General features: G+C 42.5%; 1 protein-coding gene across 1 annotated transcript in view; it reads left to right on the plus strand.

Moving 5' to 3' along the window:
* The window catches only part of GLIS3 (GLIS family zinc finger 3), a 430,025-nt gene that overhangs the window by 136,253 nt on the left and 278,520 nt on the right, over positions 1–15,252 (plus strand). The window contains exon 4 of the mRNA XM_075597019.1: positions 3,179–4,292. Coding sequence (XP_075453134.1) covers positions 3,179–4,292 — 1,114 coding nt within the window. The remainder of the gene's footprint in view (positions 1–3,178; positions 4,293–15,252) is intronic.

Here is a 15,252-nt window from a genome sequence, read left to right on the forward strand (position 1 = left end):
GGGAGATGGAGGGGGCTTGTGCCGCGGGGGCGGGGGGGAGCGGGTGATTTGTCCCCCTTCTGCCCAGATCACCGTGGCTGACTCCCTGCCCATGCGGGAGATGCAGGGGGGTTCCACTGCCCCCGTGGGGGGGAAGGGGGCAGCAGGTGATGTGTCCCCCTTCTGCCCCGATCACCGTAGCTGCCTCCCTGCCCACACGGGAGATGCAGGGGTGTTGCGCTTGTGTGTGTGTGTGTGTGTGTGTGTGTGTGTGTGTGTGTGTGTGTGTGTGTGTGTGTGTGTGTGTGTGTGTGTGTGTGTGTGTGTGTGTGTGTGTGATGTGTGTGTGTGATGTATGTGTGTGAATATATTTATCAAAGTTGCACAATGTTAATAAATAATTTATTTTCACAACATGTCTTTTTTTTAATTTTTTTAAATATTATATAATATACACACACACACACATACACACACACAGGTTCCCCAGTGACACACAAACATACAGACCACTTCAAAGTGACACACACACACACACACACTGACAGCTACCAAGTGACACACACACAGTGATACCCGCCTCCCAAGCGCGCTTGCTGTCTCCTCTGCCAGGACATCAAAAAGCTCCTGGTAGAGCGAGCGGCAGCAAGCAACAGCGAGCAGCAGCACCAAAGTCTTTACTATGTCCCAGGCCTAAAAGTGGAGGTTAACACTCTCCTACGCGTTTCGTGTAAACATTTCGTGTACTCCTTGATAAAGTGTATGTTTACACGAAACGCGTAGGAGTGTGTTAACCTCCACTTTTAGATGGATTAAATAAAGAAGATTTTTACTATTCATTTGCTTGGGACCCACTTTTGCAGTGCGCTGGTTTTCTCTCTTTTTCCTAATATATATTAGGAACTTCTGACATAGTTTTCTAGGGATTATTCATTAAACTGCGATTGAGCCATTTTTGCATTGATGTCACTTGGAGTTTCAGGGTGAAAGTGTCCCGATCCGCACTATTGCAGTTTAATGAATAAACCCCTTTGTGTTTTAAATCATAACAAAATTGAGATGTCTTCTTATCCTATCTGTAACTGGAAAACAATCTGCCTGCTTTAAAAAGGAATGTTTTGGTTAACATTTCCAAATTAGGAATTTAGAAAGAAAACATTAAAAAAATAGCAGAATAACATTGTACATTTAGTTTTTGTGCATATCTCACTTTTGGAAATTCCATAATAGTGTCAATTCTTACAGATGTAGCCAGGCTGGTGGTCCCTGGCACTTGGTGCAAGCTGCGGGAACGCGGCTGCCCAAACGCGGGAGGGCTTCCCCTCCCCTGCAGAGATGTAGTAGCCGGCACTGTTTCCGGGGCTACGGCTCCTTACTTTTTCAGCCGCAACACCTAGTCTGGCTACAAGTGAAGGTGTGAATGCAACTATAGAAATAAAATATATCTTTCTAATGCCATAACTAAATATGCTGTGAAGCTGTGCAGGAGATTCTAGCCATATGCATTTCAATGGAGCTCTTCTCCAGCACTAGAAAGCGATTTCAACATATTCGATATGGGTCTAAGTTTTGATAAATTGCAGGATATGTGGCAATTATTTTCCTTCTCATCTCTCATCACAGTCCCCTAATATCTCTACCCTATCTCACACAATGTTCATTCTCTTCTTCCCCACTATATCTTTACCCCTATGAGCCGTATCTCTCCCCAATGTTTCCCCTAGATCTCTCCACAAATCAACGGCCTTCCTCATATACTCAAGCCGAATCTCCATACTTCTCACGTATATTCAGTCACCACGTCCTTCCCATTCTTCCAACACCTCTCACCTGCGGTTATGCAATCTCATCAACATCTTTCACCTACGCCCACATTCGTCCTACTACTGTCCCTAATTTCTCCCCTTTCCATCACCCCTCTTCTTCCACCCACACCAAGTCACCGAACATCTATCTCTGATTCTGCCCTGATTCTTCATCTCCTTGGCTTTTTTCCACTTAACTCTCTTGCATCTTTTATATGGAACTTACAATGTAAATATGTCTACATAATGTTAGCTTGCCACACCCCACTGAAGCCGGGTCCCACTCTTCACTTCTACATGAATACTGTTAGATTTTTTAGGATCCTTCTAAAACTTGAAAGCACACACCAGATTCCCCAATTAGTTTTGTAATGTTTTTCTCAGTAACTTCCCTGCCTTCAATCTTTTGACAAAATCTTCAGAACACTGTAGGTCATTATTAATGACCTCTCTCAAATATGGGATGGTTTCACCAATCTCCCTAACTGACTCGATATGAAAATTCTCTTTGGAGCCCTGCAAGCCAATATTTTCTCAGATGTTGTGGCCACACTAGCTCTGACCTGTGAATAAAAGGGGTAACATTGCTGCAGGTTGAGCATGTCATCTATACAGTACAGGCGGTCCTCGCTTATCTGACGGAATGCTTACCGCAAACCGCCGTCGGTTAACGGACCGTCGTATTGGGGGTCCATGTTAATTGGCGGTGGTGACCTTTCGGATAAGCGGGTCCGACGTCGAATAATGTGTCGAGCGGACTGCATTATGTGTCGTTGGTAAGCGGGACGCCGGTAAGCGAGGACCACCTGTATATACCTTCGGCATTTTTACCCGTGTGCTTTAAGTAAAGTAGTACTGTAGTTTTATGCTTCTATTCGACAAAAGTATTAGCTATATAGAGCGCCACTATTAGATAAGTTTCCTTTTTCACATTCGACAAAAGTATGCATGAAAACTACAGCTTAAGCTTAATGTTAGCCCTGGCTTTCAAATCCTCTTGCTCTAGGTGATAATGTGAATTGATCACAGCTGTGCATTTCCCCGTCTAATAAGGATTGGAAGGCATTTCTAGGCCTTCTAAAAGTAAATGGGTTAAACCTTTACAAGCCTTTTGTGCAATGCAAAGATTTATTGTACAAGATTGATTAATTAGCAGTTAATAATGTATTAAAAAGCACACATTGTGAAGGAATGTTCTTTCTGCCATTTGCTCTAAATTAATATGTATTCTAAGCCATGAGAAACTAACACTGAGCTGTTTGATAGAGCTGAAACAATATACAATCTGTATGGCAAATCAGATAATTTTTTTATAAGCAACTTTGTTACTAGATTTATTTAGGTTAACAAAGTATTCTCTTAAATACATCATTTTTTTTCTTCCCTTTTCCTAGGTCTCTTATGTCACGTGAGTCTCTTGCCTCCACAACTTTAAGCTTGACGGAGAGCCATTCAACAATGAGCGTAAAACAAGAATGGTCTCATGGTTACAGGATCCTTCCTTCTAACCATGGTTCCCACAATAGTAGTGAGCCAGGAGACCTGCTGAGCATTCCTCCAGGAACATCTATGTCCAACAATAGTGTCACTAACTCATTGCCCTCTTACCTTTTTGGCCTAGAGAGCAACTCTTCACCTTATCCTAGTCCCCGCCATTCTTCTCCAAGATCGCATTCAGCACGTTCAAAGAAAAGAGCTCTCTCTTTGTCTCCATTGTCTGATGGTATTGGGTTAGACTTCAATACAATCATCCGCACTTCACCAACTTCATTAGTTGCCTACATCAATGGATCGAGGGCCTCACCAGCAAACATCTCCCCTCAACCTGAAGTGTACGGGCACTTCTTAGGGATTAGGGGAAGCTGCATTCCTCCATCATGTGCTGGGTCAAACTCACAGAGAAGTCTTCTTGCAGTCAATGACCATATCTCCCTCCCTGAGAATGTGACAGAAGAATATCAACGTATGCAGCAGCTGGAACAGAATAGTCTGCATTCTGACGCCATGAACAACATGGTGGTTCAACAAAGCATGGGTCTGACTGAGGGCCAGACAATGGGTGTCTTAAAAAGTGAAAGGGTGGATGACTATTCAGGTGGCACAATTAACATGAATCCTCCGACTCCTCTTCCACTTCCAGCTCCTCCTCATCAAGGCCCACCACCACCTTACCATGCCCATCAACACATGCATCAACATGAGCTATTGAATCAACCCCATCAAATTTCCCTTACACCTTCTGCCCAGGTGCCTTTGCTCGAAGAAGATGGGGAGATTGATGATTTCAATGGTAAGCACTGTTGCCAGTGGATTGACTGCAGTGCTATGTATGATCAGCAAGAGGAGCTTGTACGGCACATAGAGAAGGTCCACATAGACCAGAGAAAAGGGGAGGACTTTGCTTGTTTTTGGGCAGGTTGCCCCCGAAGATACAAGCCCTTTAATGCCCGATATAAACTGCTCATTCACATGCGGGTCCACTCAGGGGAGAAGCCAAACAAGTGTACGGTAAGTTGAAATAGCTTTTCTAAGGGAAGTGCATGTTTACTGAAAAGGACTGTAAAAAGGCCGTACTGTATATTATTACCAATTCACAAAAGCAGCTGTGATTGAGCGCATAATCAACTCTACGGTATGATAAGTACAGAAAAACGTGCAAAAGTATTATGTGTTGTTGATACCGTACGTGATAAATGGAGCCGGATACTGATGATGCCATCATTCATTTATTACATCTCTGCAGCTATTAAAAGCCTAGAAATCATCTTGCATTGATATGAAGCACATCTGTTATCCACAGTACAGCTGCTAAAGTTCAATAAATATGGTTTGGTAGTTCCTGAAAATTAGGCAGGTAATGATGTTAATGTTTCTATAAGCTGACAACACTATGTGAGCAGATTTTCTTTCAGTTTCGGACTCATACTGTAAATAACAGCGAAATGGTTTACACTTCGTTTAAATGGGTCCGATTTTAGTCTACTTTAGGTGTTAATGGCTTTTGTTTTTTCTTCTTACACCTTCCCAGCTGGGTGACATACAGCATTTTGCAAACCGGTCAAAGCAAAACAGGACCCTAAATTGACAAAAAAATGCTTTTATTTATCAATGCAATAAACAAAAAATGCTAATGCAAAGGAACAAAATACACATTCTAAGAAAGAGACATTGATGTAAAAACATTTTGACACAGAGGCCTATATATGCAGTTATGTTTGTACAGGTGGTCCTCGCCATCCAATGGTCTGTTATCTGTTGAGCTAATTATTCGACGCCAGATAATGCATTCCGCTGATCCGTCATCGGAACGGATTATCCGACGCTCACCACCGCGGATTAACATTGGATCCGCAATCTGACGGCGGTTTGCGGGATGGATTCCGGCTGATAACCAATGACCTCCAGCACATAGTTCACAGAGAATATAATACATCTCATTATAACCTGTGCATTATGTAACTCCTCCCTAACGCCTCCTATTGTACACACAGAATATAATACATCTCATTATAATCTGCGCATCATGTAACTCCTCCCTAACGCCTCCTATTGTACACACAGAATATAATACATCTCATTATAACCTGTGCATCATGTAACTCCTCCCTAACTCCCCCTATTGTACACACAGAATATAATACATCTCATTATAATCTGTGCATCATGTAACTCCTCCCTAACTCCTCCTATTGTACACACAGAATATAATACATCTCATTATAACCTGTGCATCATGTAACTCCTCCCTAACTCCTCCTATTGTACACACAGAATATAATACATCTCATTATAACCTGTGCATCATGTAACTCATCCCTAACTCCTCCTATTGTACACACAGAATATAATACATCTCATTATAACCTGTGCATCATGTAACTCATCCCTAACTCCTCCTATTGTACACACGGAATATAATACATCTCATTATAATCTGCGCATCATGTAACTCCTCCCTAACGCCTCCTATTGTACACACAGAATATAATACATCTCATTATAACCTGTGCATCATGTAACTCCTCCCTAACTCCTCCTATTGTACACACAGAATATAATACATCTCATTATAATCTGTGCATCATGTAACTCCTCCCTAACTCCTCCTATTGTACACACCGAAAATAATACATCTCATTATAACCTGTGCATCATGTAACTCCTCCTATTGTACACACAGAATATAATACATCTCATTATAACCTGTGCATCATGTAACTCCTCCTATTGTACACACAGAATATAATACATCTCATTATAATCTGCATCATGTAACTCCTCCCTAACTCCTCCTATTGTACACACAGAATATAATACATCTCATTATAACCTGTGCATCATGTAACTCCTCCCTAACTCCTCCTATTGTGCACACAGAATATAATACATCTCATTATAATCTGTGCATTGTGTAACTCCTCCCTAACTCCTCCTATTGTACACACAATATAATACATCTCATTATAACCTGTGCATCATGTAACTCCTCCCTAACTCCTCCTATTGTGCACACAGAATATAATACATCTCATTATAATCTGTGCATCATGTAACTCCTCCCTAACTCCTCCTATTGTGCACACAGAATATAATACATCTCATTATAATCTGCATCATGTAACTCCTCCTATTGTACACACAGAATATAATACATCTCATTATAATCTGCATCATGTAACTCCTCCCTAACTCCTCCTATTGTCACTCCCCAAATCACATAGTGACGCACACAGAGCAAAGCTTGGAGCAAAGATCTCGATACATTGAAGCAAAGAGACCCCAGATGAAAATGATGCAGTTTGCCTACAAGGCGCTCCAAATTTGCCTTGATACATCATCCCCTTAGTGTTAAAAAATGTGTATAGAAATAATGACATTGCTGAATCAAAATTGGGGTGTGTGTTCCAACCTGGCAATGCATAAGTAGGCAGGGAATCTGAGTGGTCTCCATTATCAAAAGATATAAAAAGAAATTAAGATGGAATAAATGGAGAGGAATGGCACCTTCAAAAAAATGTCCCCATCACAATGTTGTAAAAAAAATAAAAATAAAAAAACTTTTTTTTTTGAACTACTGTATAACGAAGAAAGTCAGTTTATATTTCGTAATCTGTGACATTTGCTATTATACGTTTTGCAGTTAGTGTTTTGGACCTAAATTTCAGCACTTTTTAAGATAGTTATTAGTCAATGTGGAAGAATGCTTATACAGTATAGCGTAGTGCCTTCACTTCCTTGCAGTTCTTATTAAGGATGGGCAGGTTTGCAGGTTTCAAATCCAAACTTGGTGTGTTTTTAACATTTGTTTTTCGGTAGACTGGGGGAACTTTGGAGTTTGTGAAAAAAAAAACAAAAAAAAAAACCTGCAAACTTGTGCGAAAAGTTATCCACATTTTGCTTATTTTGAGTTAATTCCACACTTATTTTACAAATACAAAACAATGGAGTTCCGGCAAAACCAAAACACACCGTTTTTATAAAATTAGAGCATCAGTGCCCACCCATAACTCTTATTCTGTATATGTTACTAAGAAGAACTGCATCTATTCCACTTCCTTATAGATCGGGTTCTGTGCTCCAGAATGTGATCTCCCCTTGAGAAACGAGCAGGAGGATTATGATGTAGCTTCTACCTCGTGGGGCCTGTGGAGCGCCAGACCCCATGGCATAGTAGCCATGTCTACAGGGCATCCAACGGGGTTAAGCAACTCTTCTCACTAGTCTGAGAGTGATCTAAGCCAACTGTGTAGGAAGGATCCATATCAAAATGTCAATTTAGTACTTCCCAGGTGAGCCACTCATTTGGAGCGCATCTCAAGCATTGGAAGACAGTCTCACTCAATTTGATCGTCATTATCAGATTTTGGTGGTGGTCAGATTGCCCCACTAATATACCGTATAATCAGTAACCACAAAACTCTATGAAAAACACGCCATCTACCCCAACACACCTAACAAACCGCCTGCCCCATCTACTGGAATGGCTTATAACAGAGATGGGCCGAATTTTGGGGGCAAATTTGGAACCGCAGCGGATCGGGCGGTTCCTTTGGTCCGCGGATTTCAGTGGATCAATCTCAAAAAGGGCGATTCGCATTTTTGTGGATTTTTCTATTGGTATTATTGTCAATACGCCCCGCGGATTCCGCATTCCGGCGTGCACGGTTTTGTGGAATCCAATTCGTGGATTCAGCAATCTGTTGGCAGACTCTTAAGAATCCGCCCACGAGTTGTATCCAATGGCGTTTTTTGATGAATCTGCACGGATTGAAACCACCTAAATTCGTTAGCGGATTTGACACCGCAAAATGGATTTTTGGGGTAACATCAGCGAAAATCCGGGAAACGGATTTGGGCGGATTCACCCGTCTCTACTTATAGCTCTGTCAGCCAAAGCTGAAGGCCATTCTACAAATAGAAATGATGTACACAATGAAAAATACACGTAGCATAAAACAACTATTAAATATTAAATAGTACATTGCAATAGATATACAATGGTCAATAGCCCCTTCAATGCCAGTGTGGCTAGCCAAGGGGTACAAGAGAGAATAAAAAGAGGCACTCAATCAAAGACAAAGTCTCCCCCCATCTTCAGTCACTGATCCCCCTGGAACTAATCCATTAACACAGAAATACTACAGTACTTTCTCCCTCCCCCCCCCCTGTTTTTTTCCTTTTAATGTGTAAAGCCTGTGACAATGTACATTCTTATCTAAACTGGCAATCGTCTGGTGCTCCTGTTATAAATCTGTAAAAATCCTGATAGTGTGCCTAACATAATGGCCGCATTCTATCTTTGTGCTGCAGTCTGTGAAATGCTGAAGCTGATATGTAACATTATATTACTAAGTGTAACACATTGCTATTATGAGCTTTCTGTGTAATAGACAGTCTGCTGTTTGGAACACAGCAACAGATCTGTTTGTGATACTTTGTTGCCAAAGGGAAGAGCTCAAAAAGGTGCGTGCCAGAGCCTGTTTCAAAAGAGGGAGTGGATATGACTTTCTAAATGCTTGCTTGAGCAACTAGAGGATAAAAAGTACATTAAATAAAACAATTAAAAATGACGTTAGGAGTAAAAAAATGTATACAGTACTATTTAATACGATTTATTTTCAAAAAATCATATAGACTTTTTCAAGTTTTGCTACTGTAAGATAATCCTTGAACCGATGCCATAACCAAACCAAAAAATAAACATCGTGGAACAATAAAGGTTTATCTTGGGTGTTACTTGAAGCAATGGATCTTCAGTGAACAATCCCACCTAGTTATTTCTAGCAGATATCTTTCTTCTGATTTGCAGCCCCATCATTTCACTCTAATCTTGTCTGGCAAAAAAAAAAAAGTTCTTTCCTGGTATCTCCTTAAACGTATTATGCTGCCGTTCTGCACCAACAAAAAAGTCTGGGTCAACGATCAACATGTATATAGAATAAACATGCAAAGGCTTATAAGAAAACAGTTTGGGTAAAGATTGTAAAAATACTCCAAAGCATTTTTTGTTTGTATAAAGTCATTATGGCCCATATTTATAAAGGGATGCTATACCATACGACACCTGAAAGCCCATTCACTTGAAGGTGTCCAATAAGTCCTCTGGCGTTGGCAGGTGTCTTCTGGCATAGCCCTGTTTAGTAAATGTGGGCCTAAAGGTTTGAATAAATATTGAAAATACTTAAGACGTGTCTGATTGTTTATGCTGAATCGCCTATATTTAAACTACTAAACATACCCTTTTAATAGCACACAAACTAGGACCAGAACGACACCCTTTCTGCTGTGGGATACTTGTATTGAGGTTCACTCTCTGTGAATAGAGATGACTTGCATCATTTGATAGTGCAGCACATTACCCTGCTCCCCCTATCTATAAGGTGGAGCAAACAAGATAATGAATCAGCCTCGCTATTCAGATATTCAAACAATATTTACACTTGACTATTTTTAAGGCATTATTATGTACATCTATTTGAAACTATTAAGCATGTCGCTGTGATTACGTCACACTGGACATATGAGTGAGTGCTATGGAACGTCTGTGGCCCCACTAATTCTGAAACGAGAGTAATTGCCTTCTGAGTGGAACGTAGCCTACTGTACATGAGATAGAGAAGCCCAGCACGTCTCTGTTTGACAGCAGGCATGAGTTTAAAGCATCTTGCGATTTCTGTAAATTGATGATGGATTGAACGGAGATAAGGCAAATACTGTAGTTAAAACTTACTGAGAAACATACTCAAGTGTTTAGATAAGTGGCGTAGGTTTACAATTTTCGTAAAAATGCCCAGTGAATTGTTCTGTGATTGAGAAAATAAATGCCTGTCTGGTTTCAATAATACCTGTCCAATCTTCACATATTTTTTAGTTAGTGCTGATGTTTTTTAAACCGTAGATAGATTAAAAAAATATTACATTTTGGCTTTCATCTGATCTGCTTGGTATGATTAAATAAAGTCCCCCATAATATCGCCCTTGTCTGTCAGGGGTGCAAATTACACAACATCTGGCAAATATCAACCGCATCACGACTCCATCCCCTTTGAGACACAATGGTCTATCAAACACATAACACACATGACAAAAATAGAGACAGGATGAAACCCAAAGAAATGTGTGTGATTGACAAGAATCAAGAAGGCAGGCTTATGAAAAGCACAGAAATCCTCTCCAGATGTGGCTGTGCTGGCCCTGGAGACAGATACCTGCCAAAACCCAAAAGTGTATCTCAAACTCAATTTAGGAATCGGCTGCATGGTACTGTTTTACTTTCACTGCCCAAGAGAAAGTATTGGGTTCCGTTGCTCAAGGAGCTTGCTGTGCTAGCAGCTTGTATAGTTTAAATTAGTAGCAGATTGTGGTGAAAGTTTTATTGTAATTTGTTCCTTGGGGGGGGGGGGGGGTTCAAAGTAAACATTGATAAGAAACAATGGGCCCTTAGCTCACAACAGAGCCCAGATCTGCAGAGCTTCGTTATTGGTTTAAGTTAGCGCATCGTGAATCTTCAAAGCTCACTAACGCTGTGTTAAATGCAGGTTTTGGCCAGAGAGGGCATTGTGTAACTATAACGACCGTTAGTGCTAATGATATGCAATACAGGCGTTCCTGTATGCTAACAACACGCACGACAGACCTCCGTTATAGTTTTAACACAGGGCTTTAACGAGACGTTGGTTAGGTCATAGCTAAACTTGGCGTTATATCCGTACCCTGAAGTAGGGCTTTTACAGACTTGGATGGGTGTTGCACCACAGCCTGGTATGGTTTAATTAACGTAGCATTATTTACACGTCCTTTCCCTTTCTTTTTAACCTTTAATAAACACCTATTCAGGGTCTGCATGGAAGTAATACTGCCTTTGGGGAAGACAGGATTAACACCATGTTATTTGAAGCTAACGCAAAGAAGTGCTAACTTCACATGGTATTAAGCCTGTGCTAATGAGATAACTAACGACTGTTGTATTTGCATATAATTAGCTTTGTGGGGTTACTATAACCCCAGGGTAAATAATGTTTGATATGGCAGGTATTCCTTTCTTAATGGTTATTACAACATGATAACTCTTTAGAACATAGAATGCATAAAACAACATGTAAATGGAGAATATTGAAATTGGTTATTTCGTTTTTAAGAACTAACCACAAAGAAGAAGCACCACATTATACTTTATTTTGTCCCACCTAATTCTGATTATTGACATAGCGTTGAAGAAACACTAGTTTTTCTTTACAGCATAAACCCACGCTGAAAATGATCACTGAAATATAATAAAATACATACGGTAGATACAGTCCCTCAGTCTTTCTTGTACTCACTTAGATGACAATGATTATAGCTGCTAAATTCAATCGCCCCTAGTGTCCATTAACAGCTTCGCCACACGCTATAAGGAAAAAGTCGGGCACACCACTCAAAATCAACATGGAAGAGCTATCAAGGACGTGTGACTACTTTGTTGTACAGCTTCTCGGCGCTCCACTTTTCGGCGATCTGCCGATATGGCGGTGCCGAGAAGGGGGTTGCCATGTCGCCGCCATGTCCGCGCATGTGCAGAAGGGGCCGGCCCGGGGTCGCGCATGTGCAGAATGGGCCGGCCCGGGGTCGCGCATGCGCGGAATGGAGGAGTTTCCTTCTGACGCGCATGCGCAGAATGGCGCATTGCCGTTCTGCGCATGCGCACCTAACGAAAATCGCCGGTTCCACTTTCCGGCGATTTTCGCTTTACGGCGGGTCCTCAGAACGGAACCCGCCATATTAGTGGGGCCCTCCTGTACATGGCGAGCTAAGTGCCCACCTTCCCCCATCAAACGACAGACACAGTATTTGAGGACAAATAAGGCCACGGTTTTATTTATTGTAAACCAGAGTTTTGTTTACCACAACTCGTCCTTACCCCCTGCCAGGCAGCCGACCATAGTACAGAGCACAACGGTGTCACCGCTGCTCAAGACTCCCACTGCTGCTCTTAAGGGCTAGTGTAATTGTTCCACCAGCCCCAATTAGGGCGCCATTATACCTGGTATCCATATACTTCCTGGGTTCTACCTGCCTGGCAGGCACAAAAACCCCAACATAGCTCAAAACATTTCCCCCTAACTTGTCCTTAGCCCTCCCATGGTGCAAGCTACCTTCTTGTAAACCAATTTTAAATATATCGTATCCAATATCTGAAAGGTGTATTCGGTCCATTCAAAATAAATCGGGTATGACCTTTTGCAACTCTTGTGCCTTACAAAATGGCACCTTTCACAAATTTCCCCAAGGCCTTGTTAATCCTGCACCTACACCACTCAACTATCCTGAGGTCCCTAGCCCCCGCCACGTCTGCTGTTTCTGGTATAATTGAGGCCTAAGTTGTACATGTATTTTTAAACTGTTTGTCTGTTGCCCGGAGGGTCCGAGGAGCTTACTGTCTAAGAATTGCAGCATACTGTTTGCCTAATAGTGGTAAACGGCCATTGCAACATATTAGCAATTGGCTGCTACACAGTCCATCGGGGGAAACATTGTTTGGTGCACTTTTCAGCTTGAGACATGACACAATCTGACAACATTGCTAGCCATTTGTCTTTTGACCTAAACCAGCGGTGCGCAAACTGGGGGGCGTGTCCTCCAGGGGGGGCGGGAGATTTTGCTGGGGGGGGGGGCGCGGGCGGTTACAGTGTCCCCGCGCTCTTCCCCACTGCATTTAAATTAAATGCCGGGGGAGGCGTGAGGCCTCTGTAACTTACTTACCTGCTGCCAGCCGGGTCTTTGGCGACACGCGGCCATGGCAACACAGCGTCAAACGACGCCGCAGGGTCATGGCGTGATGTCACATGACCACCGCACGCCAGAAAGGAAGGTAGAGGGGGGGGGCGCGAGCACCAGGGGGAGTTGGCAGGGTGGGCGCAGCGCGAATAGTTTGCGCGCCCCTGACCCAAACACAAGTCAGCCCTGTGGGATTTCAGCAGGATCCCTGTATGCTAAATATATCTGAAGCAAGCATCAGGGAGTAGTGCTGTAACAAGTCACATATTTGCAAGTGAATTCATCACCACAATTTCTTGACAACACTAGTAAACCAGCTAGCTACTGAATTGCGAGGGACAGAACACCTAGACAAGGGATAGCAGTTCCATATCCTGAGGATGTATTTTTGATTTTTACTCACACACATGAGGATGATTTTAAGCACAGGAGTATTAAGCTTCAAGCCTTATTGAGTGTCTCATTTATATAACTGTTACCCATAAAGGGGAGGAAGAGGAATACTCAGAACGCTCAGACTATTAGGAGCACGTGAGAACAATATATACTGCCTGTAAGAGACGTGTTCAGAGGTACGCAATGGAGACTGTTTTAAGGTGAAATTAAAATAAGGCTTTATTGCGCCTGTCACTTTAAACACAGCAAACATGTAAATCAGCAAACAAAATCCGCTCCACTTTGAAGTATATATACTGTACACTTGTAGTCCAGCTCTCTTTAACTGCGTGGTTACGATTCACCGGCCAAAATCATAGGGACACACACATATATATATATATATATATATATATATATATATATATATATATATATATATATAAAACAAAATAGATAACAGTCTTATAAGAAAAGTCTTATCTGTCTCTTGTAGGGGAAGGCTCCTTTGTTCTCCTGGTGTCCACACCTTTGTGCGATAAGGCAATGTCAGGATCCAGGTTTAGAAGTACTTTCCCCTGTGTCTTGCTGGCAGCGTGCAGTCTCTTTTGGCAGGCCCAAGACGTACACTACCGACACACTTTATTGAAGTGTGGTCGGTACCGCAAGCCGGGAAATCTCCCGGCTTGCTAGTGGCCGCCCCTCGGCGTGCCGCGCGTCATAGACGCGCGGTCACGCGTCATCGGGAGCGTGCGCCCCCTGCACGCGTGTCCAGGGGCTCCCCGAGGGAGCCCTGGTGTCCCGCGATCGCGGGACAGCGGCAGGGGGTTCCGGGGGACCCGGCGGACCCGGCAGCGGTAGGGAGAGCGCCCCGATCGGAGGGCGCTCTTCCGCTGCTTCGGCGTGCGCCCGTCACACTCGGGCGCGCGCCAGGCTACTGCTGCGGCACAGAACGGGCAAATGCTCGAATAAACTGTGCCGCAGCAGTATGTTTTCCCCCTGCCAGTCTCATCTGTGAGACTCAGGAACCTCTCCTTTGTCTGTCTCCTTGTTCAGCTCACATGTGTGCTCAGGAGTCTCTCTTCCTGTCTCAGAGGCAGGCTTTTTCTGATACCTGTAATCAGGCAGGTGGTGTTAGTTAATTGTCTACCAGCAGTTAACCACCACACTGCTGGATTAGAGGCACATTTTTGAACAGGGATCAGTCCCCTGTTATACTGCCCTCCCTGTAAATCCCACAGAGGTCTTTAATCACGTAAGCGCCACTAGTGTCAAACCAAATGACATTGCTCGGAAACTGACAACATTTTATTTAGCATAATTGTTTGTTCGCCATTCTATGTACATCACATCCATTTATTTTATTTGGATTACTAATAAAATGAAGTTTTAATTACTTCACCAATACTTACCTTACACATAGTGGTACTTGAGTGCTCACCTATCTGGGATTCTTTTTGTATTGTATTGTATGTCTTTATTTATATAGCGCCATTACTGTACATAGCGCTTCACAGTAGTAATACACATGGTAATCAAATAAATAACAGATAATATAAATAACAGATCATGGGAATAAGTGCTTTAGACATAAAAATAACATTAAGGAAGAGGAGTCCCTGCCCCGAGGAGCTTACAGTCTAATTGGTAGGTAGGGAGAACGTACAGAGACAGGAGGGAGTTCTGGTAAGTGCGTCTGCAGGGGGCCAAGCTTTATGTATCATGTGTTCAGAATATCCACAGTGCTATTCATATGCTTCTTTAAGCAAGTGTGTCTCTTGTTTATATCCAGTAACTATCATCCCAGTTGCAGCACCGTACCCAATTCATTACTGTC

Source organism: Ascaphus truei, chromosome 1 (genome assembly GCF_040206685.1).
Source record: "Ascaphus truei isolate aAscTru1 chromosome 1, aAscTru1.hap1, whole genome shotgun sequence".
Lineage (NCBI taxonomy): Eukaryota > Metazoa > Chordata > Amphibia > Anura > Ascaphidae > Ascaphus > Ascaphus truei.